Raw genomic sequence first — 25,969 nt, forward strand, 5'->3', positions numbered from 1 at the left:
CAAGCAAAGTCTGAGTGTAATATGTCTAAACAGTTTTTCAGAACAAAAAACAGCTTATTGTGCCCGTTTTTTAGCGTGATCCTGACAGACGGAATATAATCCTGACATATAGTACTGTCAATAAAAATAATAGTATAGTATGTCATAAGATGGTAATTCAAATACAGTCATAGAATGTCATTTAAAAATGGTGATAATAATAGATTAGTACTTCATAAAAGTCACAATTTGGTATTTCAAAATCATAGGAAAGTATAGTAAATCATAATAAAAGGCAGCTGTTGCTCGGTGGGTGGAGAGGGATGGGATAGGACGGGTTCAATAAATCAAGAAACATGTTGAGGATCAGCTATGGCATCAGGAGAGAGCCTCCCTGGTAAAGAAACACCTGATAGATGGGTAGAGCATCGCCGTGGCTGCTATGGCGAAGGCCGAGCAGCAGCTCATCGAGTTGCAGGAGGACAAGTCATCACTCCTTCAGGCCATCGAGAGCCTCAAACAGACTCTCCAGGAAAAGGAAGAGGAGATGGAGACCACTGAGAGCTCCAGCTGGATGACCTTCAGAGCCAGAGCCCTGTAAAGAAGGAAAAGAAGAACACACACACAAAATTGATTAAATCAAAATTGGATGTAATATATAAAATATATAAATATTACATATAAAATTGGTTAAATAGAATTGGAAAATAAATCAAAATTGGAAAATAACTGAAAATAAATGTAATATATAAAATATATAAATATTACATACAAATAGGAATAAATATTGTAATAAATATAACATATAAATAAAAACTCCTCGTGAATCGACACCTTAACGTGGTGGAGGAGTTTGTGTGCCCCTGTGATCCTGGGAGCTATGTCGCGAATTGGTGATCAGGGGAGGGGCCAGACAAAAATTGAATCAAAAACCCTGATAACGATGCAGCAACCTTTGGATTCCAGTACCTCGCCTAGGACTGTCGCAATAAGCAATAAATCAATTAATCGCATGATAACTTTGAATGAGCTCGACTTTGCCAGCCGCGATAATTTACATTTTTCCTTGCGTCTCTCCACCAGAGATTTTTCACTCCGGTGCATCACCGTCTAGCCCTCGTCACATGTTGTATCAGTTACCTGTCAGCGCACAGTCTCTGTGTGGGGAGACGGACCCCTGGTGTAGCATGTAGCATCGGAGCCCCGCTAGTAGCAAACACAATAGTTGAGATTTGGAGTTTTAAAAAGATGGAACTGGTTTCAAAGCCAAACACGACAGCTGGCCTATATTTAAAAAAAAGCATTTAGTTGCTTTTGTGTTGGTTTACATGTTTTTGTTTATGATTGCCATGGCTACGGTTGCTATGGTAACGGTTGCCATGGTTACGGTTGCTATGGTAACCATTACCATGACAATCGTAACCATAGCAGCCGTAAACAGAAACGCGTAAACCAACACAATAGCAATAAAATGCGTCTCAAAACGCCAATATTATCGCTTATCGCAATCATTTCTGGGACAATTAATCGCCCAGCAAAATTTGTAATCGTGGCGGGCCTAACCTCGCCCAGATCAGGGAAACCAGGGCCCCCCTCCTGAAGCCAGACTTGGAGGAGCAAGGGTGTGCGGATACACACAAGGCCCAGGCTGAGCGCCGCAGTGTTGGAGTTCAACAAGAGGGTCGGCCTCATGCGACCTTTAATGTTGCTGAAGGGAATCCTCTGACTGTTGTGTGCTTATGCACCTTACAGCAGTTCTGGGTATCCGGCCTTCTTGGAGTCTCTGGGTGGGATCCTGGAAAGGGTATATCAACATTTAAAGTAACAACATTTTAAGGGTATATAAACATATATCAGAGTTCTCTTTTGCACCCTAATAATAATAATATGAATGAAAATAAATATATAAAAATGATGTTGATTGTTTTTTTTTTTTAAATCCTTAGCTGTTTCAATCTGAAACACCTTCACAGAGTCCCTCCTCTCAGGAGAGTGTGGCTTCTCCTCCACCTCTGCAGGGTTTAGACCAGCAGGATAGTCCAGACTCACCTCTTTCTGAGGTCAGGGACACTGCTGAAAACCAGATGAAGGAACTTTAAGTCACATGTGAGGTGAAACCACTTATTTTCAGTCGTCTGGAGTAGGGACCTCTCTGCTTCCCTCTGTGGACTTGGTGCTCGCTGTTCCCCTCTCTCCCTGCAGGGAGCATCGGGGCTCCTTGGTCACGGCACGACTGTGGAGCATGGACTGTCCTCCGTCTGCAGAAGTGTCGTCAAACACCGACCCCCGTCTCCTTCATCATGCTTTGTGGATGTGACCTAATTGCAGCGTCATCACCTTTCACCGTGTGTTCTTCATTGTTCTTTATTTTGCTCTCAACTTTACAGAATGTTCTTACCCAATAATAGTTCTGCAGCTCATTCAGCCACCACAAACCGTGCATCAGCCATGTGGATGAGTGAAACACTTTATTGGGGGAATGTTCAACCTTTTTACTGAATTAAAAACACCACTTTCTCTCACAGACAACTACAGTAGGTACAGATTAAATAAGGCACAACACCCAAGAGGAAAGAAAGGGCAAGTATAACACAACAAATCAGCTACAACGTCTGACAGTTGATAGAGCATCCCATTTTTTTTTAAAGTTGGCAGAAAAAAAAAAACCCCACTATGACCTGAAGGAAAACGGATCAAGGATTTTACAAATGGACAAAAATAAAAAGCTGCTGGTCTGCTAACTGTGATGATGAAAGGTGTGCAGATTTACCTTGAGAACCATCTCATACTGAGGCAGTAGGGCCGTCTAAGCTTCCCAATAATTCACTGCTACCATGTGATAACTAGAAACAATGGAGAGACTCACCTGATGGAAGATAGATGACGGATTTCTAGTTACTCAATTTCCATTTGATTTAACAACAATAATAATAATACATTTTATTTGAGGTCGCCTTTCAGGACACCCAAGGTCGCCTTACAATGCAGAGATTTCAGTGTGACAGCTGTGTACTTTAATGTACATGCACGAGGAAGCCTGGCGGTCTGGAAAAAGTGACCTTGTGATGTCAACTTCGTTTTGGTGATAGTTTGGGGATGGCTGGGGGTGTTTTCTAGGGTCCAGTCAATCAATACTGTGTGTTTGACTGCTATATCTAAAGTGAAGGATTCTGGTTCAGCTGCCTAAAACCCGCACATCCATCATCAGCCTATGATATATCTATGGGAGCCACTCAGTATTACTGGGAGTCTGAATGATAGCAGTCCCCTGTCACAAACCACTTGTGATACCCCCTAAACTAACACAGGCACAATTCCACACATTTACAATAGATCACTACATCGTCAAGCATTAAGTCACCACTACAGTTAGTGTACAACAGTTTCCGATTGGCTTGGCCTTCCTGCTTCAGTCCCTCCGTTACTCTTAAGCCCCTTTCCTGCAAGGAAACGCAGAGGCGCGTACAGCCTCAATCCAGAATTCATTTGGACATATAAACTTTATTTTTCTTGAAGAGTTTGAGTTTTACATGGAAAATAAGCTTTTGCAACTTGTGCATCCCTTCAGGGCTTAAAAATACAGGTGTGCCTTTTCTTCAGTGTCTACAAACGTCACCAGCGTAAACAAAACTTGTAAAGCCTGAACACTTTTTGTTTCCTTTCTGCCACATAGTGTCAGTCATTGTCACCAAAAGCAGTCAATTTAAGAGTGACAAACGCGTGTTCAATCCAATTACCGTATAACACAAAGGCAGTAGTGGGTTGACAGTGTTTTTGAGAGGAGGTGTCTTGCGGCAATAACAGATTGCCTTAAAGCACGTCCTTTTATATCAATCAGACCTTCATCTACAAGGTAGGGGATGCTTTCACAGAAAGCACTGATAGTATTCCACTCACTGGTCAGTAGCTTGTTTGCATGTCTCTGCAGCTACAGTGCCAAGTTAAACTCAATCTCTTTTTCCGGGTCTTTTTGGAGCACATTAACAGGAACTTGGTTTCATGAATTCTCACACTAGTCTGAAACGAAAACTGTCTCATCTTCTCTGATGGACAGAACGGAGCCCACACAAGGCCAGAACGTTTTTGCATTTTAGTTTTAGTTAACCATCGTAGTCCTTTTTTTGTTGTTTTCAAGGGGGGTTGTAGAGTTCTGGGCATCTGGACTCAAAGTTTGTGATCCTGCATTCTCCAAGTGATGATCTTGCTTCCTGTCCCAGGAAAAAAAAAAGATTGCGTGGCCTGGACCAGAGCCACTGTGACTGTTAGTGCCCTCTTTATGTGTGTGAACACACACACACCTGGCGGTGCCCGCTCAAAGCTTGATGTCCTGCGATTCTGACATCTTGGCAAGTGTCTTTTTGACTCGTAGGGCTGTGAGACGGGAGGCCGGGTTGTGGGCCCAGCATTCTGTCATCAGCTTCCCCATCTGTCTCAAACACTGAGGAGATACAGGTTGGTGTTAGGAATGTCATTCGTTTGCTAATGCATGTGTGTTTATGTAGCGTATTTTGATATATTTCACCTCATCACTGGTCCACCGATTAGGAAAGGATGGTCGTAGTCTCTTGATGCAGACCACCTCTCTCATGTCTTCATATGAAGGGTCTGTAGGAACTAACTCGTGGTACGGCAACTGGTACTCTTCAAGGATCCCTACAAATACAATACAGAAGAACTTTCAAAATCCATACTGCACATAACAAAAATGTATTTTTATGGCAGTCTGGGTCTTTATGGGTTTGTGTCAAAAAAAGAAGTAAAAAAAAAAAAAGTATATTTCTTGCCTTTACCTCCTGAAACACAACGCCGAGCTATCTCCCAAAGAATGAGCCCAAAGCTGTACATGTCAGCCATGATGTACGATTGAAAATGACTTCTGTTCAGAGTCTCGTCCAGAACCTCTGGAGGCATGTAGCGCTTTGTACCGACTCTCGTGTTAGGAGGGATGTCTACCTCGTTGGTGTCACTGAAGAGATCAAAGGAACAATTTCACATTAAAAATGAATGAGCTCCAACATTACTGAATCCTCTAGTTCATAATACTTTGACATGTGAACATTTCCGACCCTCTACCACAGCTTAAACTCAGCAAAATACCAAAAGAAGTATTTAATCGAACCACGCTTAATAGCAACTGTTGTGATGGATTAACTCACCTGATAAACTTGACTGCCAGTCCGAGGTCAGCTATACAGCAAGTCCCATTCCTTTTCACCAGTATGTTCTTACTCTTCAGATCCCTGTGGGCAATGGCAGGTTTGCCCTGCGTGCCAAAGATCTCAGTGTGGAGGTGACAAAGGCCTGACACAGAGGAGTAGGCCAGTCGCAGCATGGCTTTATTGTCTAGTGTCGTTGATTTGAGGTAGTCATACAAAGAGCCATTTTCATGGTAGTCAGTGATTAGGTAGAGTTGGGTCCAGGAGCCAGTTCCTTTAATATCAGCAGCTATAAAACCTGCGAATGGAGGGAGCGTGAAGAAGAGTTAAAGGGGAATTTTATGTTTATTTTAATGACAAAAACTACTAATGACAAAAGCAAAACCACAAAATCATGCAAAGTCATTACAAATTGGCCATTTTCTGATTCGGTGGATTGATGAGGTCGACGTTACAGATCCTAGTGCTCTATTTAAACCAAAAGCTGAGTGTGGAAGACAACATTATGCACCGTCTGCCTATAGTCTCTCTGTACTGGCAGGTGATCTTTTGCCCCAGGACGTAATTGCGATGCAACTTGTGGTGTTTAATTATGCAAGCATTGGTTTGCAGTCTGTTGCTGTCTTCTTTATAATTTGTTGTGGTGTACAGTCTCTTGACTATAATTGATCTGTTTTGGCAGTGAGTGCAGTGTGGTGCTGCATAGTTAACAATGGAGTCAGTCCACCAACTATGGCGTGTTTTTATTGTCAGATCTTTTTCCGTTCACCTATCAATCTACCAATTCATCCATCCATTAGTCCATCATTTAGGATCGTTTAGGATTACCGATACTGCATTTAGAAAGACTTATCTGTCCCTTTAAATCCCTGTCTGTTGTATTGATTTTAAAGACAAGAGAAAATTGAAGAGACAGACAAATAGATTGGCATACAGACAAAGAAAATAGAGACAGAGAACTGAAAACTAGAAATCAGTAAGAAGGGGTGCAGTATTGGAAGATGTAACACATCCACAGATCTTACCCAGGATGTTCTCATGTCGCATTAGGATGGTCTGGTAAATCTCAGTCTCTCTGAACCAACTGGCCTCCTCGGTGGTGAAGAAAACCTTAACGGCAACTTTTTCCCCCCTCCATCTGCCCATCCACACCTCGCCATACCTCCCCTTGCCTATCTGCTTCACCATCTGGATCTGCTTGGCTATTGTTCGCTGCACCTGAAGAGGAGCACGAGAGGAAAAAAAGGGTTAGTTTCAGCACATTTAGCTCCTTTTATTTTAGAATGGACACCTTAAATGGAGAGTAGTGAGCCTTAGACCCATGCTTCAAGAATAGTACTTTCATTATGTCATGGCACGCTCAAATTTAGAATATAAAACGAACGCCTCCAATCCTATGATACGATTCAAATCCAACCTTATATCCTCCCATAAAATACATGAGACAAAAATCCATATGTGTGCATATAATGGATCCGTGGAGCATCATTTCATTCCAACAGGTGTTTAACTGCAATAGGAGTATCTCACCAATAGAGGGAGCCCTGAGCCTGAGCCGGAGCTTTGAGACTGCTCTATCAGATCCCTCAGAGATTCTCCAGGAGGAATGTAGGTCTCATCCTGCTCCAGACCAATACTGTACCGAGGACGAGAATCCTGACGCTTATACCTGTGACAAACAACAAAATATTCAGCACGCCTTCTAGCAAAACTAGCAATATGCACTGTAATAAACAATATGTGCATTACAATTTTAGGATCTTTAGGAAGTGTTGCTGCAAACAAGCATGAAGGACTTTAGATTTGTGTGCGTTTGATGGTCAAACATAATTACCTGAAGTAGCAGAAGACAATGATGACAGCCAGTATGATGCTGCACACAGTGACAGAGATCAACAGGGCCATGTGGTGGATCTTTCCATCTACATAGACTGGAAAGGTGACGAGAGAAGAAAAAGTAAGACTCAATAGAAGAGAGGAGACGGATAAAGTTATGAACTCACATGAAACAACATCAAAAATCACATTAGTCTTTTCCCTGTCAAAGTCTATGACATTCTTTAGAGAAATGGTTAGAATTAAGCTGAACCCCCCAAAAATTCTAATAAAAACCTGTACAGCCGTGTACAGTAAATCAAGAACAAATCATATTTCACTCATCAATTTTTCATTTTCTTCTGGCACACACACAGTTTTCCCTCAAGGCTCCAGTCAACAGCGAAAGGAAGCCCTCAGCCTAGTCGATGAATTCTCTTCCTGATCCCCTATGATAGGGTTTCAGATTGATGACTGCCCCCAGTGTCCGCTGGGGCTTGTGATTTCCCTGGGAATCTAGGCTTACTGTCCCTCAAACACACAAAAAGACTCTCACGTTTGCATGCGGAGTATAGTGTTGGTCGCGGTGGACCTCGTGTTCTCTCGACACCTGCCAGCTTTGGCGAGCTCCAGGACAGTTTGACGGGAACTCCCGTTGTCTAACCCACTTAAGCCGTCTTTGACTGCCTGACAATGTCACGGTATCTCTATCTCTGAACAGCGCGTGCTGTAACACAGCCCTGTCTGTATCATGGCCACACTTGTCGCTGTCACCTGCCAACTGGAGAAACGCTTTCAAAAATCTTCCTTGTGTTTCATGGATAAGAGAGGATTGTGCGGAGAGGAGAGAGATAGATAAACTCACGAGGTGGTTTGAGTGGTGGCAGCGTCGGATGCAGGTTTTTGTTACAGTAATCTTGATCTGTACAGCACTCCAGTGATCTCCTCTGACGTGAGTTCCCGGTTTCCTGGAAGACAGAAAACAGATTTTGTTTCCTTTCGATCATTTCTGTGTTCAGTTGTTGATAAATGCAGCGCTTAAAAAATACCCTGAATTGTCGATCGGCAGATATATGCAGATATATAACAACTTTGACAAATGATTAATCATTGAATTTGACTTTGTCTGCTTTGTATTATATGATATCTATATGTACACATATACACGTAAATAAACACATAATAACCAATGAAAAGAGTTGTTACATTTCCTCACAAATATGTCATATAAGGTGTCTGACAAATAGTGCATACTGTGTATAGTCCTGTCAGAATGGTCTGCTTTATGCACTTACCCTCATGTGATTTGTTCCATCTAAATTAAGTTGTTAAGATTAAGATCCGAGACAAGGCATGCTGAGTTAAATGGTTACAAATGGGAGCAGTTATGTGGACTGTAAGGTAACAGTCACCAACTCACCCTACACTGAAATTCTGACCCTCGGAGCCCGAGGCAGCCTGCGGTCTGGACCGGTACCCCTGCCTCCTCCTCCACCATGGTGAAACAGTAGCCATCCGTCCTGGAAAACAAGTAACGCTTAATAAAGCAACCTTTGTGGAAAATAATGAAATAATGAATATGCACGTGTGTTAACATTTGCTGCTCCACTCTTTCCAGTACCTGCATGTATTATTTGTGGAATCTTCAGGGCAGTGGTGATTACAGTGACACCACAGTAGTCTTTGGGAGGATGAAGCAGGAGCCGTGCTGCCACTCGTCTCCTTCCCACTCTCCACTGCCTCCTTGCTGGATGCTTTTAGCAGCATACTGTCCAATATATTGCCTATAAAAACAGGCAAAATGAGAAAATAGGAGAGATTTACTTGGGAGAGAGACAGGAAAAACAAGTTGAAATCACAGGCATGAATCATAGATTCAAAATACATTTTTACAGAGGAAAAAGCAGTAAAACTGCCAGGGTCAGGCATTGCGTTATTAATGCCACCAAATGTTTGGGCTCCGGCTACAAGACGGTGTTTAGACTAAGGAATACCTGCAAAATACAAACATATTTGCAGGTATTAGCACTTCAACACATTCAGCATTTCATGAGCAGGTTTAAACAAGTTTTTCTTTAAACTGTAAAAAATAATCGTGGTGTTTCCACCTCTGGCTTCTTATGTTCCTCTGTGGGAGAAGTTTCATATGTTTAATCTCCCAGTCTCAACGAGGTCAGAGCCAAGACAGCAAATATCAACTCTGTGCATACTTCACTGTATTCACATCATATATCCAAATTTCCACACGAGCCGGGAGACGGAACAGAAACATAACCTTGTGAATCCACCAAGAAAAGTAAATAAATAACACATAAAATCAATGAGAGAAACTTTCAGTATGAGCTGTGAGCTTGAACACCCGATACTGTGTCACAGCAGTTTTTTTCTTTCTGATGCAGCTCCTAAGAACTAGAGTAAAGCTGTTGTATTCCCTACTTATCCTATTTCAAAAGGGCACCTGTTTGTCACTTGAGGGGGGAAAAAGGATCACGGAAGTGTCTTTCCTTCGTGGCTTTTCAGATTTTCAGTCATTTCAGCGTGATCATTGAGACCAGATGCTTAACAGCTGCAAGCGTAGATAGTCCAAAATAAGCACGAGTCCTTCCTCTCTAAAATAAACTACTAGCAGATACTGAACCGAATCCGCCCCCTACTCATTGAACTACTCGTTCTCGGGTTTTCTTTTTTTTTTAAAGCAGATGCTTCAGACAAACAATGAGAATCAATGAACAGGCTCTATGTGTCGCAGTCACAATGTACTCTCTGCCAATGTTAACATACAGTACATTATTAGTGGTTGAAGTATCCTTCTTAAAAAATGTAAAGCACAAAAACTGACTCTAGATTCATACAGGTCAGAAACTGGAACATTGTTTAAGTTAAGAAAATAAAGAATACTTTTTTTGTACTCAAAATGACTGTGTTGAGGTTGTTCAGCTTACAGCCTAAAAACCCTTCAAGGACCCAGGACTGGTGTCCTTTCTTCTAAATCTTCTAAAACTAGAATTTCCTGGGCTTTTAATTGCCCATCTTTTTACACTCCATTCTCTATTTTTTATCACATGTGCTCAATCACTGCAACAGCTTTTGGTACGACAGCTTTAATGTCTGAACACTTGTCTAAAGCATAATAGTTCCATTATGAAACAAAGCTCAGAGGCAGGACATTTATATCGTGAATTTTTTTCTTTTTTATTACCTGAAATACCCAGAGTTTCAGTTTCGGCTCTATAGTAATAACTTTTATCTTTTTGAATTAGTGTTAATCCTGAGCAACTCCTCCTGGAAGCACACACTGAAGTGCAATTACTTCAAGATCTATAATTGTGTTGGAAAATGATAATGAAGGGGCTGTGCACTTAGAAATTAATGAATGGTTCTGTGTCGGTCTGATATCCTCCGTTTTAAATATAATGAATATATAAGTGCTGCCTCGTGAAGCTGTGGTGTTCATTAGCTAGCATAAGCCTTGTTTGATGGTATCTCCAGTGGGGTTTATATACAGAACGTAAAGCGATACGGGTGAAAAGCGTTCGATAGGAAGACAATCTACACAGAGCCTCGCCTCTGAAAAACAAGTTGGATTAGATGCAGACTTGGAAATGTGCTGTTCATGTTCAGGGTGGTCAGTCAAACGTCAGATAGTGGGCGTGGCATCGTCTCTTTCATCTGAGCTCAGCTGTCTTTCACAAAACATCAAACAACTTCCTCTCGGGATGAACGCTTAAAGCTCCCCAATGGACTGAAACGTACATCGTACAATGGATACGCACACACGCATTACGACACACAAGCCTTCAAACGTATGCACATGTGCTTCACAAATGTCTGTTTCTCTTTATACATGTCACTGTCACATAACTCCGTCTGTGCTTAGTTGTTTGTGTGCTGCACTGTTTGATATGCCTGAATCTGTATTCACGAAAAGGTAACACAACTTCACTTTGATTAAGTTTATATTCAACTTTATTCAAGACACAGGAGGGTCCATAAAAAAGAGTCACATCTAACGTTTGAAAGTTAAAATGCTGCTGATTTTCCTCCTTTGTGTTACGATCAAGGCGATCCATGTGATCAATGTGAGTATACACATCTAACCCACAGCTTTCATCGCTGGTACAAAGTTTTGTTTGCCTTTCTTCCACCACTGAGGACGCGTGTAGTGTTAAAATGACATCTCATGTAAAGCAGTCCTCGACAGAAACATAAAACACAGTAATTCACTACTGTGGCTTCACAGCGTGCTGTTTACTAGTTTCCACATTTGCACAAGGGAAACCTTCAAAACAAAAAAACAGCTTCAGCAGTTACTTTCAAAACGAGCATATTTGTCACCGGGCGCTGGAAAATGTACTCTCTTGTACACACCGATAATGCGCGGACAATACTGCAAGAGAGGGACGGTGGGGTTTAAAGGGGTCACACTAACAATTGACCGATTGGAGAGAAAGGGAGCGAGGAAGAGTAGGAGGGGGAGAAGAAAGGGGGATTAACAAACGAGAAGTGACAGAGCTGCGGGGAACTGGTGGGCAGTTTAGCAGCACACAGAGGGGACCGAGCAGAGGCCACTGGCCTTTTCTACCCTTTCTCTCACTCTGCCCCTCTCCCTCCCATCACTTACTCCATCCTGCTCCCCAGTACTCACTCACTCTGTGTCTCACCCCTTTCCTACTTTGTCCCGTATCTCTTTCTTTAGCCCTTCTTCTGCCTCTCCCTCTCCTGCATGTGCTCTTTTTCTTCCATGGGTTTAAGATACTCACATTGTTTTCACGTTTTATCCCCCCTCTCCTCCACTTTATTCTCAAATCTCCCACACGGCCTCCCTATCACTTTATACCCCACCTCTTTTTTTCCCCTCTTCTCATCTTCCACTTTCTTTGCCCTGTCCTCCCGTTGTGAGTTCACTGGACAGTCATGTGAGGTGCTGCTGTGCTGTTGACAAAACACAAAGCCTTTCACATCCATCCTGCACCTGGGATCCCTGGCTACTACTGCGTGTGTGTGTGTGCATGTGTGTGCGTGCATGCATGTGTGTGTGCACAAGGAAGACAGTGGCAGAGAGATAAAAAAGGAGAGAGACAAAAAGAAAAGCTCCAGTCGAGCTGAATGTTTCATTAATAAATGCTCCTTATAGGTGTACAATGATTATTTGATTTAAATCCAGCAAATAACACAGGAATCCACGTAACAAAATGTAGCTCAAATGATGAGCTAGTCTTTATGTGCATCTGTGATCACATTATTAATGTGGCTGAGTAGCAGAAGCTCCACAATCCATTCTAGTAATGTATGTTGGAATACTTCACCATTACCTATCTTCTTAGGAAATGTCAGGCATGTGAGTGAGTCAAGTGAGGTAATCTATCGTAATCCAGTATCATACTACAACATCTTAATGGGTTTTTGCTCTTGATTCCCTAATGTTTTGTTGTCTTTGTCTTCTACCTCGAACCGTGAATTCCTTTGGATCCAGAGACTCCTGATCCTGAGGTAATCATGGGGTTTCTATGAGTCTGTTCCATCTGTCTGTGGGAGGGTGAGTGACCAAGGTCAAATCTTTGGCTGTTTTAGAAGGCTCTGTCCTCAAATCTTATCTTCAAGAAGAAGAAAAAAGGCCTCCATGGAGGCGAAAATAAAAAATAAATCTTATGTCAAATTTCATAGATTATATCTGACCCAGCAGTATAGACACTGTTACGAACTGCTTTATGGAGAGATAAGGCAGCTTTTCATAATAGTATATTTTTCTTGGAAAACATTGCCCCTGTTTTCTGGTTCAACCCTTGTAAAAACCTGCACTGACCAATGGAGCTCCCGTCCAAACCTCTCTAAGTAGCACCGATGTCAAAACACGCTGCAAGTCAAACGACTTGCGCTCTGAAACTGGATGCATTTCCCATCACTTCACTTCACCATAATTGTTTCAAGCTCTTTCACTAAAATGGCCTTTCGGATGCCAGTGTGAGCTTTCAGGTCTCCCCTATAGGCTTTTTTTCAGGCTTGATGGCAGGATATAGGGGGCCACTGTAAACACACAATTAACAACCGTGGCCCCACAAACCAACCAAAAAGGCCCCTTTTCAGCAGATGCCGCTTTGTACAAAACACAAAAAGAAAAGAGGAAGACAGATATTTAGTGAGACGGAGGGGATGGAGGTGAGGGAGAGGGATATTGTGCATGAGATGGCAAGATGAAGATAGGACGTCTGAGAGGACGTAACGGACGAATAGAAACAGAACAGACAGAGCGAGAACATATTCATTAGTTATCCTGGCCATGTCAAACAAGGCCTTCCAGAAAAGCCCTTTCACCAAGCCCATGTAAACACTACCCTCCTCCCCCTTCCACTTAAGACACACTCATTTGACAACACTGCTCCCTTCCTGCCCCCCTTCTTCCCTCTCAGTAGTAGTTCATCTTGTTGGTGTTTGACAGTGCCGTCGGCACAGCGAAAGAAACATGGAAGGTGAAAGGTTTCTACTCCTGCACTCTCTGCCTCTCTCTCCCTCTAGACTTCCACGTACTTTTAGTGCCTGGTCTTATCTCCGCGTTCCTCTTCCTGTCAGTGTTGAGGTGAGTCGAGCCATCCCACATGTGCTGGAATGTCTTAATGAACCCCACTTTGTGGTCCGGCTGATGGGAAGATGAGGTCGTCTCTCTGGCTGGTTTGGCTAAACTAAATAAATATGATATTTGTCTCGTGACAAAGCTCCATCTTCGGTAATTACTGAAGTTTGATTAAGAGGCTGTGCTCATTGACACCAGTATCAAAGCAAGAAGTGTTATTTAACTTTTATAGCTCGCAGACAAATAATCTAGCATCTGTTCTATATTTTCAACCACCTGTCTTTCTTCTCCCACATTTTAACACCTCTTTATTCATCTATTCTCCTAAAACGCCGATAATCTTGGTGCTTACCCACTAAGCTCTGCATCCAGAATTGAGACCGACCACCGAGTAGCCAATCAAAAAAAAAGACAGAAGTGATGTCATGTGGCTCGAACATAATGCAGCTTTTTAAGACGTTTTCTTGTGCAAAAAACAGCCAGTGAGAGGAGGGAATGAGGGAAGCAGTTGGATTGCATTCAGCCCTTCTTTTTCTCCAACACAACAACATCATCAACAGCTCTTCAAACATTCCTTCATTATGTCACACTGATGAATGATGCAGTAATGAGCCAGTGCCAGTCTCTGGTTATACAGCTGTCATCTGCCAGTTTTAATGCCGCGACCAGTTGGGTGTGTGTGTGTGTGTGTGTGTGTGTGCGCGCCCCCTTTCATGGGGATGAGTGACAGGTACATAAGGATTCCGGAACTCTGAGTTCATTCCAGAAGGGCCTCAGCATTCCCGTTGGAATACAAGGAAATGATGAAACGGTCCTTGAAGGAGGTGTGAGAGCGGAGCAATGAAAAGGGGAGAAAGGATACCAGCTGGTCTCTTCATCAAAAGCTCCTTCTCATGGCCATCTGTGGGCTCCTCTTCATCACAAAACAGCTCGTCTCAATTCAAAGACTCCGGGGGCATCCGGCTGGATCTGTGGGCTACGGCTGTGTAATTCTGATACCATTGGTTCAGATCTGGTTTTGTTCTGATTTGACTACACGCTACCAGCAAAACTGATTTGTCATACGACAAAAAAAGAAAGCCACAGACACTAGATTTGGGCAAAGTGTAGAGATTTCACCCTGACTATTATTACTACTCAGTGAATATACGATGGCAGCAATAGTTTTATAGGATCCAGATATTTCCATCTGCTTATTTCATTTATAAAGCGTATTATTGAATTTCTTGTCGATGTTTTTGAAGTTTTTTTGGGGCGTTTTCACTTTATTTTGACAGATTACATGCAGGGCAACTAATCAAACACAGACACAGGACTTTGGTCCAAAAGACAGCTGTTCGTGTCCCGTGCAAAACTAAAAGTCGACATTTTGTCATGGGAGTCGTTAGTCGCCCACTAATCACATGAACCGTTAGTCAGTCACTTTTTTTTTGCTAAACCTCACCAAGTGGTTTTGAACTGAAACCATACTTCCTGTGTTTATTTTGAAATAACACAATGTAATAAGTTTATATTGAAATGGCGTCAATGAAACTGATGCTAGAGGGGTAAGTAGGGCCCCATAGTTTAAAACTTAGAAGAATTTACCATATCGTGGCTCATAAAAAATATTTACCTCAAAGATGAAATGTTTAAGTTAACCGCAGTTGATGCATCTCAAAATATGTGCAAAACGATCAGAAATGTCCTCCTACGTCTCTTTCCAAACAATTCCTATGGAAGACAAATTAAACTACGAGAAGCACTGGTGAGCTCCTACAGACCCCAGTTCTGGTCTAGCACCAGACAAATGTGTATGTCACAAAGGAATGCTTTACCATAAGCAACAACGTACAGATAAAAGCAGCACTTACAGCGCCTGACACAATATGAATGCATCAGCATAGTCTTTCTGCAACACAAAATGCTTCATTTATGGCCAACTTACGGAAATCTACTTTAACATAAGACTACATATAATCTATAAAGAAAAATAGATGAAGAAAAGTGTCCTTCAGAAACAGGTTGCTTTGATAGGAAGCATTCTTGTCTACAATACCAATGTAAAGCAGGTTTTAATAAACTTTAATAATTATTTCTTCGTTTCCCTCTGCATTCATTACAGTTAAATGACCAAAACTGGTGTCATGGATCTCTCCAATTTCCACGAACACAAATCACTCAACATCTGCGTGAACCGCAGTGACCACTTACTGATATCAAATGAACTGTGAATGAACTTTTACCAATTAAATCCACTGGTGGTTTCTTTGGGAGGTGGTTTCTCATCCTCCCTCTTACGGGGGACTGTCTGAAAACCTCTCGTAAATGCACAAACATGTTCTACTGCGATTTCCAAACAATTTTTATCCTAACCACAAATCAGATATCAGATCCAGAGAACTTCAATGTGTGGTTTCTAACGCAGGCGGGAATTGGCAGTTAACCCTGCACTCTTATTAAAATGGATACTAGTTGTATCATCATATTCTGTATAATCAAAATCTGGTTTTGTGACCGAATAAAGCATACTTTGACAATGATGCACACCCATTATACAGTAATAAGTAGCATTAGGTTACAATACACACACCCTCACAGTCCATTCAAACTTGGCAGCTATTTTTACCATATTGAATATGCTATTCCCATGATATCATCATGTGACTCATTGTTCCATCATCGGGGTATGCAAAAATCACGTCTATAAACTGATAAACAATAGCCACACACCCGCCAAGTCGATGGCCATGGCAAACATAACAGCCCAAGTTTAGAATTCCACACTGTGGATATAACGGAGCAATTAAAACATACAGACACACTCTCACGAGCTGGAGGTGGTTTTGGGAAATGGAGAATGACAGCATAGTAAGAGGTACTTTGCATTTTTGGGAGATGCAGTTCCTACTGCTAGAAACAGGGTACCACCCTGAAGTCTAGTCATGATGTCACTTTTTGGCGTGAGCACATGTGTCCATTTGAGACATTAGAAAAGAAAGGCAGAAACAAGACAAAGAAGAATGAATTACTAAATCTATCGACACTAAAACAACACGCAGGAGACACAAAATCACATGAGCGAGATTCTAAAAGTTAGAAACAAGAAGCAAATATAACATCGCTCAGTTCTAGGATTAGAAAACCACCATGAAGCTCTCATTTCATTAAACTTCCTCAATTAAATACCGATGATAAGCAGTTACTCATCTCATGGTCAACACAACATGAAGGAACACAAATACACACTTTTTCTTCCTGGCAGGCTGAGAAATTACCCCACTTGAAACAAACATCAACTGTATGGCTTTCTTAAATAAATACTCCAAGTGACACGAACTTTAACAGTACACCAACACTATGAGAAGGAAGTAATTCATGAATAGAGGGAGACATGAAGAGGGGGGTCTGTAGAGGTGCAGGAATAAGTCATGTAAAAACATGTAGACTACATTGAATTCAATGAAATGCTCATTCAAAGGTCAGATGGGCAAATTACAGGTTCCAAATATAAATTTTTTCAAATGGTTCCCCCACAAATTCTTTGATCACAGTGAACGCTCTGATCAAGATTCCAGTTTGATGAACCAAGCATCCACAGTAACCCAAGTCAAGCTGTTATTTCTGTAATGCAAACAGGCCGATATGGGACAGGAAGACACATGAAAGGATGTTGTGTTATCTGTTTCTGACCTTTACGGAGCATCTTGACAAAAGCTGTTTAAGATTTTAGTTGAAAGACTTTTCTCTGTTGGTCACAAATAGTTTATTTTCCAATTATCAGTTTAAATGAAGAAACATCTGTCAGGGCAAATAACAAGTACAGTTATACATTCTATGACGGATGGTTTTTTACTTTTTAAAAAACGAATGTGCATCTTTTTGCAAACAGAAGAGTCGCCCCGTGCTGTCTAATGCACGTCCGCATTGACTTCACTTTTCAGAACTGGATGTTGCCGCCTGGTTCGAGTCAAGTCTGAGTCAATATTTGTTCTGGAGCATCACCAGACGAGAGCAACAACGCCAAAGACAAACATGTATTATTGTTACTATGAATGGTTTAAACCTCAACGAGGCAATCCACTGGTGGTTCTGACACGCAATAGGCTTATCAAAAAGTGGTACAGGAGCTCCTCTGAACACACACACACACACACACACACACACACACACAAACAACTACACACCAGGAGTGTATATTACCAGACTAAATGATCATATCTCTTTCAGGACACATCTAGCCTGCCCTTGAGAGTGGCAACCAAAACACCCCTTGTTACTTAACACAACCTCTCTCACACACAAACACACACACACACACACATATAATCATTGTCATGCAGAACTCATAGCCACCAGCAATGATTGCTTGGGCTGACTGATAAATGAAGGAAAAATATGATTGCAAGAGGTCCGCCACTGAGAATGAGAACAAATCTGTGTGTAGGTGAGTGCCTGTGGGAGTTTAGAGAGTGTCTGTGTGTGCGTGGGCTTTTGTGTGTGTGTGTCTGTGTGTGTGTGTGTGTGTGTGTGTGTGAGCGAGTTTGTGTGTAGAGGCAGGGCTGATGGTGTTAACATTACAGCTGCCATGTGTTTATTTCCCAGAGTTCTGGTCTGTGGCGTCTCAGTCATCTCCACAGGCTTAAACAGTCACTTTCCATCCATTTCCAGCCTGTATGTGTGTGTGTGTGTGTGTGTGTGTGTGTGTGTGTGTGTGTGTGTGTGTATACAGTATGTGTGTATGTATATAGTGTTCGTGTGTGTGTCTGTGGGAGGATAATAACGCACCTCCTATTAATGTATGGATAATGTGTGGAATGTGAACATAAGCGTGTATTCGTTAAACATCCATGACGAGAGCACCTCTCTACATGTATCAGTGTGTTTGTGTGTGTGTGTGTGTGTGTGTGTTAGTCCCTGGTGTGTTTTTACAATGTGTTTACAGTTGTATGCGTCCCACTGTCTCCTCCATGTGATTAGCTTCCCATTAACTAAGACACATATCACCCATCAGTGGCTCCAGGCCTCCTCTGTACTATCTCACTGGACAAACATGCTGTCGGCTACTCACACACACACACACACACACACACACACACACACACACACACACACACACACTCAACATCCACTCCCGTCTGGACAGCCATTAAGCTACCTATCATAGCGTATGATGATTGTCTGTATTGCTAAGCCATTTGGTTAAAAATGGGCATCCTGACAGCCACAAATGACCCTAAATTACAGCTTGATTTATTTCTTTTTCACTGCCACGTTTAAAGCACCTAGTACCTTTGGAAAGCTCATGGGTTCCGAGGTGATGCATTTTAGGTTCACCCAAAACATGAAAGCAATTTTTTTCTAAATAAATAAAAATGCTGTTTAGCTCAGATTTGACAGAATCTCCAAAATTAAAAAGGGAAGAAGAATAATTTATACATTGACTGAATAACCCATGTCAAACTTTCACATGCAGTAAATGTGAAATATAAACTTCCTCCGATTCCTAACATGGATCCCTTCCATCCGTTCAAACCCCAACAACTTCACCTCTTTCATCTACATCACCTGTCTTACAGGCCAAAAGCAATGTGCAGTTACTCTCTCCCTCCCTCTCTCTGCCCCAATCACCCTTCACCATCCAAAAGAATTGTTCCAGGCGGCTGAGAGCGGGTGGAGGGGTGGGTATTATGGTGGGGGAGTGTGTGCATGGAAAACCCTAAGCCCTTATAGTCCCAGTGCACTGTGGCCGTGACAGCCAGCGCTGCTCTGCTCCGCCTCACCTGTTATCTGTCCATCACTGTATTGTGTTGTACTGTAGAGCTCTCGGCTCACACAGGAAGATCAGGACTGTACGTCACAACAATATCCACAGCGACTTCAAGAAGAGTGCGACTACGGCTCATAAACTTAATCTTAATGCCAAATATCCCAACAGCCACTGGACAACAGCTATGAATGAACACAGTAAAAGAACTGCAAACTGAAACAAACAGGAGAAGTGACAACAACTCTTTCATTGATTGATGGTCATTGATGTGAGCTGAATTTCTCTCATATCAAGTAAAGGTTTTCAACTTAGGTTAAGGGTTCAGATAATAAAACGAAATAATGTTAACTTTACTCTGATAACGTTTTAAAAACATGACAATCACAAATACAGACTTATTCATTGTATGAAGAAAAACTCTCTCTATATATATACTCTATATTCACCTCAACACACATCACATCGCAGTGGAAAAAGGGGCGAAAATTGGAACGTCCAACCTGGTGTCATGTTTCCATCACTGCCGATCCAAATTTGATATATAAATACCTGCGACTACTGCAAAGTCATTTGTCCTGGGAATGAATGCCGATTGTAACCTTTCCCACTGAAGACAAAACCCAGATGTTAGTGGGTGTTAGTGGGTTTTTTGTCCAGTGTGGAACGGGCACAGACTGACACACACACACACACACACACACACACACACACACACACACACACACACTTCCCCTGCTCCAGCTGTGTCTTAAGAAGTCAGGGCCAGACCGGTAATCTGACTGGGATAGAAGTTACTGGATCTGTATCCATTACAGGATGTAATACCCCTCAGTCCCAAACTCTCCTCACTTCCCCTTACCTTCAACCTTTTGGAGGTCATTTCGAGATCACATTTTTTTCTCAAACACAACATTAGAGTTGTGTCAAATATTTCATATCAGGGACTCATATTTATGCCATTGTTATTGCCATTTTCCTGCACTCCTGCCACCACATTATCCTTTTGGGTACCACCGTGTTAACCCTCACCCGTCCAGACGCTCCCAGCTGAGTTGGAGAAAATATTTCAGACATTACAAGGGGAAAATAAAAAAAAGGCAAAATCTAAGGTGGGAGTTTACTTCAGGACACCGATTTGTTTGCAACACCGGCAGCAACATCTTACCTCTGCGTTTCAGCTTTACAGCCAGCCGATCAGTAGTTTTAATGAGGTATCAGTTTGCAGCGAGGGATCTCAAGACATCCTGTCGGGAAGCTTTGAGGCAGAGGAGCATATAGTACCACTAGCAGTTTGGTACAGTGAGTCAGCTCTCGCATATTCTGATTCTCTTTTCTCAAAACTGCTTTTTCTTTTTCGGAAATGTCTGAATCAGCTTTCACCGAGGACGTTAGTTGTCTCAATGACTTCCTGAGAGTACCAGTGTGAATCCTCACCGCTTGTGTCTCTGAATCAACAGAACTCTTTTGAAGAGGACCAATTTCATTGTGGGTGACATTAATGCAAATAGAGCATGCATTCTGTCCATCTTCTCAGGGAAAAAGTATTTTTAAACTCTTCTTTACACCTTTGGGAACTAAGTTTTGAGTAAATCTGTCCTTTAGTGAAGAGAACAACAACTGAAAGCCTCAAGCAGGTGTTCACTGACACACACAGAGAGAGAGAAAAGGATGCAGCGCACAGATTGTGCCAGCAACTTTATGAAAACTAAAAACAGATCGCTGTGTGATGCAAGTTGAAGAGCGGCCCGGCACATTCTCGGTACTCGGAGAGCACAGTGTCAAACAACAACATGTGCGAAGCGATTATTTTGGCTCAAAACCAAGCGGGTGTTTTATATTTCGTTAAAACAAAAAAAAAACTGAAATTCTGCAGAGAGCAACGGAGTCTCATTAGCGGGCAGTGACAAAAGCAAAGCAACTGGCAGAGCTTTGACTGTGAAAACCGATACAGCGGTGCTTATTTCCACCAAGGACAATGAAATGTAAGCTATCACGCTCACTCCTCACTTCCCAGAACTCACATTGAAGGCTGCAGCCTGGCGTAGGTGGAAGGTCACAGAAGATCTGTGTGTGTGTGTGTGAGTGTGTGATTTATAAAGTGTGCACATTCCCTATGCTGTCATTTCTCCTTGAAGAATAAAGAACACACCGTCCTTTATTTGTTTGAGACAATGGCCTAGACATGCTGTAGGGCCAACTGTGACCTTCTTGCAGACACAACACCGTCTACTGCCTGTGTAAAACATGCATCGACTCCAGTTCACCTGTGGCTATAGGGCCAGAAAACACTCGCTGACCATTCACTCAACCAAGCATCCATAAGTTGCAGTTTTAGAGCAGGAAAGTGCACGAAGAAACAGTTAGACTACAGCAAGGACAAGGCATGCCGAGAAGGGGAAAGTGCGGTATAGATAGTCCCAATAAATAAAAAACTCTCCCTCTCCCTTTATCTTTTTTTTCCATACATGTTTTTCAGAAAACAAATATTTGCCCGTTGAGTCACAGTTGAATCTATTGCCAGGACAATCACTCATCCGTGTGTCAACCAATGAATGAGCATGTTGCCAGTCCAATCAATCAACTTTGTGTCAACTAATGAATGAGGCTGTTGCTAACAGGCCTTGGGCAAAATGCTATTTGAATACAGTTCCACCCATTTGGAAACTGCTTGAGCACACCTGATGCAACTTTAACGACCTGGGAGCATTTAGGGTGAGAAATAAAATGGTTCATTCACTCTGTTTGTTCAAATTCCACTTAGCATGGAAACAGAGAGCATCCGAGCGGAAAATGATCTGCTATATGCTCTTTTTGTAAATTCACTATCTGGGAGTTTTTGGGGAACGCTGTAGGCAAGTGCAAAATATAGCAATATTCTAACAGTTTAAAAACAATCTGGCTTTTTGAATTATTGATTAATACTAGACATCTAGAAGTAATTTGGATCAAATAGGTGTGAAGGCTGAAGAAATGTGTCCTCAGAAGAACAAATTCATGTTTTTCAGCATTCAACTCAGATCTGATGGATATCAGGAGGATTTTTCTCACTCCATAGTGGCGCATTAATCTTATAATGGTAATTACATTGAATTAATACATAACGCAAACCCGACCCAAACACGTCTCACACACACAAGATTTGAAGTGGTGCTTCTATGTGATTTATTGTGGAGAAACTCAGTTTTACACATTAAATAAAGTAATCGCTTAGTGGACTAAATTGTATGAGAATGTTTTTGGTGGAGGACAGCCCTAATATGAACTCAATATTAAATTTAGACATTCTTGATGTTAAAACGTTCTGGGAATATTTCACAAACAAGAAAAAACAAGGACTTGGTCGACGTCCAACTTGCTGTCAGATTTCACATACGTCTTCTTCTTTGGCAGCTGTTCCGCAGCTTCTTGGACAGAGCGGTCAGTGTTACCATGAGTCTGAAACACTCAGGCAACTTATATGTTTGTGTGTCCATGTGTACTTGTGTGCTCGAATGTTCACGGCATTCAAAAGACCCCGTTATTCCTCCCAGGGATAGGTTTCAATGATTAAACAGCCTCTGCGAGCAAAGAAAGTAATTGAAAAGAAAAGACTAACACAGCATGGCCTCCATAGAAAAGCCGACTCAGCCTGCGACAATGACAGGAAAGATGGACGAGAAAGAGGGGGTGACGTGCAGCCAGAGGTCGCAGGATGACCTCAGCACATAGCACACCAAGTATGAGGTATGAGCCTTTCCTGGCTTAACTTCAGGGTTCCCAACTGAATCGCCAACGACTTTAAATAGACCAACAATAAACATGCACTATTGCTCATAACAAACACAATACAAACTTGCATTCTGAACCAGCAACACACACACACACAATTATTTGTATTCCATCAATAATGACTTTATAATAATGATAAACAATACTGTGAATCAAGCTAACCTGCCGTGCGATGGTTACAATGACAGTATACGCTAGAAAAAAACAGCAGAGGCAGAATGTCAAACCTTAATGACACACATCATGGCACTAAACAAAACAGACTATTAAATCTGACATGTTCTCCCTCCAACACCTCGCCAATCACACTCCAGATACCAAACATGGTCACAGACAAAGCGGCTGATGCAGACGATGGTAACAATGTTGGTCCGTGACAATATATCTTTCCGTCTGTAGGAAACAGCTAACACCCTGCGAGTGAAGATATGCAAACGGCATGTCACAGCAACTACAGAACTTCTAACTGAGCATGGCATTGGAAGTGATAATCAATAAATTACCCCACTTGAACTCGTAATAACTCCATTTATTTTTTTGCATCGTCAGTGAGAGCTTGTTGATTTGCCATGTCGATCGTAGATGAAAGGAGATGTTTGTGCTATGATGTGTTTTTCAAACGATAATTTGACAATAAATGGAAAATAAAAGGAAAAATATTTGATCTCAGCTACTGGTCACGACTGCAAACGACTCCCTTAATCAACCAAATACCTGCCTTATGTTCAGGATCATGTCAACATCAGTGGCTACGTTTTGAAACCATTGTGAGTTGCTTACAGACTACAGACACTGCAGAGCACAGATTTACGCTGCAACTTTTTCTAAAGTAACGCACGTGTATCTGAAGAACTCACAACACAAGTTTACAACGTGCAAAAAGGAAATTTAACGCATTATTGACGCAGCAGAGCCAAGTGCAAACGGCAACACTGTTGAGGAGTTGAGAAAGTTTTTTTTGCAGTAACTCACCGTGCGCTTGAGCGTGAAGAGAGAACAGTCCGAGCAGCAGCAGAGGACTCTGGCTCCAGAGAGAGAGAGAGAGACAGCGCTTCAGCCTTTCTCCCTGCACTGGCATGGTAGAGTCTGTTGCTCCGCTCCTCTCTTCTCCTCTCTTCAATAGAGTCCACACGACAGGGTCCGCCACTTACACACTGCCTCTCCCTCAAGAGTGTGTGTGCCAGAGAGAGAGAGAGAGAGAGAGAGAGAGAGAGAGAGAGAGAGAGATGGGAGGGGGAGTACTGGGCATGCAAGCTCCTGTATGTGTGTGTATCCACCACAACGTGAGAAAGTCCACACCTCACAAAAACACACCAGCAGCGGCAACAGCAGTTGCAGTTGATTGTCCTCCAACCCCGTCTGACAGTAGCAGCCCAGCTGAGAGAGAGAGAGAGAGAGAGAGAGAGAGAGAGAGAGAGAGAGAGAGAGAGACAGAGAGAGGGGGAGCAAAAAAAGGGGGAGTTTACTTCACTTTGCTAGTAGGGAGGGCTGACCCGGCTCACACACACACGCACGCACACAGTGAGGGAGCACATGAGTGGAAAGAAAACGGGGGCAGGGAGCAGACAGGAGCATGATCGGGTTTAGTAAAGAAGGAGGAGGAGGAGGAGGAGGAGGAGGAGGGTGAGGAGGATATAGAAAACAAGCAGCAGGATCTGTGGGATTCAGCGCCTCTCAACAAATTACAGATAACCATTTCCACTTTTCATTTTCTGCGTGAAATTCTTTGAAAGCAGTGAAAGTGGCATGAATTGTTATTCTCAGACTAATATAGTGATTAGAGATGACTGACTGAAAAACTAATGGAGAAAATGTAAACAAAGAAAAATGCGCCAAAATATGACATGGAATAAAATCCACCACTCATCACGAAAAAAAACAAAAACAAATCGTCTTTCTTTACGTTATTACATTGGGTCCAGAAGTCTAATGTTCAGCAAAAGTATCCAGAGTTACAGCCGCCTACTACACTCTGCATGCCCTCACCAGCAAGTGGCAAAGTAATTACAGCAAGGACCTACTTTGAAGGTGCTAAAACAGAGTGGAGTTCAATTGTTTGTTTTGATACACGAGAAGGCTAAATTTCTCGCGTGCTCAATACGTGCTTATGTCTGAGAGCAGACTGGTACAAGCCCGTGCAAAATAGTAAACCCTACCATTGTTTGTCTGATTGAATTCTCCAGTCTGTGTTTTGTGTCTGTTTTTGTATTTTTTTTTATCCACTACCCAGATTTGTTTAAGACATGCGATAATGGTGTTTTCACAAAATAAAATGAATTAATTTCATAATAGGACACCTGGATTCCAGGAAAAAAACCCTCTGACAAAGCTCCTTTTCACTCAGTGGTGTGCTGTTAACAAATCAGGGGGCTGGAAAAGACACTTTAAAGGAGCTGTTAGAGATTGCATCACCCTTGCCTGGAGCTTTTATACTAATAAATAAATGGGCTGAGACACTCTAATAGACCATTTCCTTTTCAGAGCTATCCTCTTGCCTGTAAGGCATTTACTGAAGACAAAACTGTGTGTGTCTGTGTGTGTGTCTGCATGTGTGTGTATTTATGTGCTTGCAACACTTTGCTTTTAGCAACAACATAAAAAAGGATCATAGACCTGAAACAGCACTAAATGAGCTGCTATGTTTTTCTCCCCCTAAACTAAAATGCTGATTTCAAAGTATTGAGGTTAAATACACGGGGCAAACACTTTTTGTTTTCATGTTAATCTGTGCCGTTTGTAGCCGCCGCTGTTCTTTGCACTTCTTTTCTTTCTCACACTCATTTATGTTGTTCATTAGTGGCAAACAATAGGTGGCCTGGCTCCCTCGCTCCTCGATGAGAGGAGAAAATCACTTCAAAAATAAACAGTCCTACCATATTCTTCTTCTGTCTCCCCCTCGTCCGCTACTCTCTGAAGCCCCTTTTCCCACACCAA

At 42.2% G+C, this 25,969-nt stretch overlaps 1 protein-coding gene across 1 annotated transcript; it reads right to left on the reverse strand.

The window, feature by feature from the left end:
- Positions 1 to 2,430: 2,430 nt before the first annotated feature.
- bmpr1ba (bone morphogenetic protein receptor, type IBa) lies at positions 2,431 to 24,397 on the reverse strand. The gene is made up of 11 exons (XM_084025006.1): positions 24,008 to 24,397; positions 8,572 to 8,734; positions 8,371 to 8,470; positions 7,816 to 7,918; positions 6,970 to 7,066; positions 6,666 to 6,804; positions 6,161 to 6,353; positions 5,136 to 5,433; positions 4,770 to 4,945; positions 4,502 to 4,632; positions 2,431 to 4,417 (listed from the first exon to the last, which is right to left on the reverse strand). Exons 1-11 carry the CDS (start codon positions 24,111 to 24,113, stop codon positions 4,292 to 4,294), a joined length of 1,632 nt encoding a protein of 543 aa, XP_083881132.1. The 5' UTR covers positions 24,114 to 24,397; the 3' UTR covers positions 2,431 to 4,291.
- Between the last annotated feature and the right edge of the window lie 1,572 nt (positions 24,398 to 25,969).

This window comes from Eutrigla gurnardus (genome assembly GCF_963514095.1).
Source record: "Eutrigla gurnardus genome assembly, chromosome: 13".
NCBI classification, from domain to species: domain Eukaryota; kingdom Metazoa; phylum Chordata; class Actinopteri; order Perciformes; family Triglidae; genus Eutrigla; species Eutrigla gurnardus.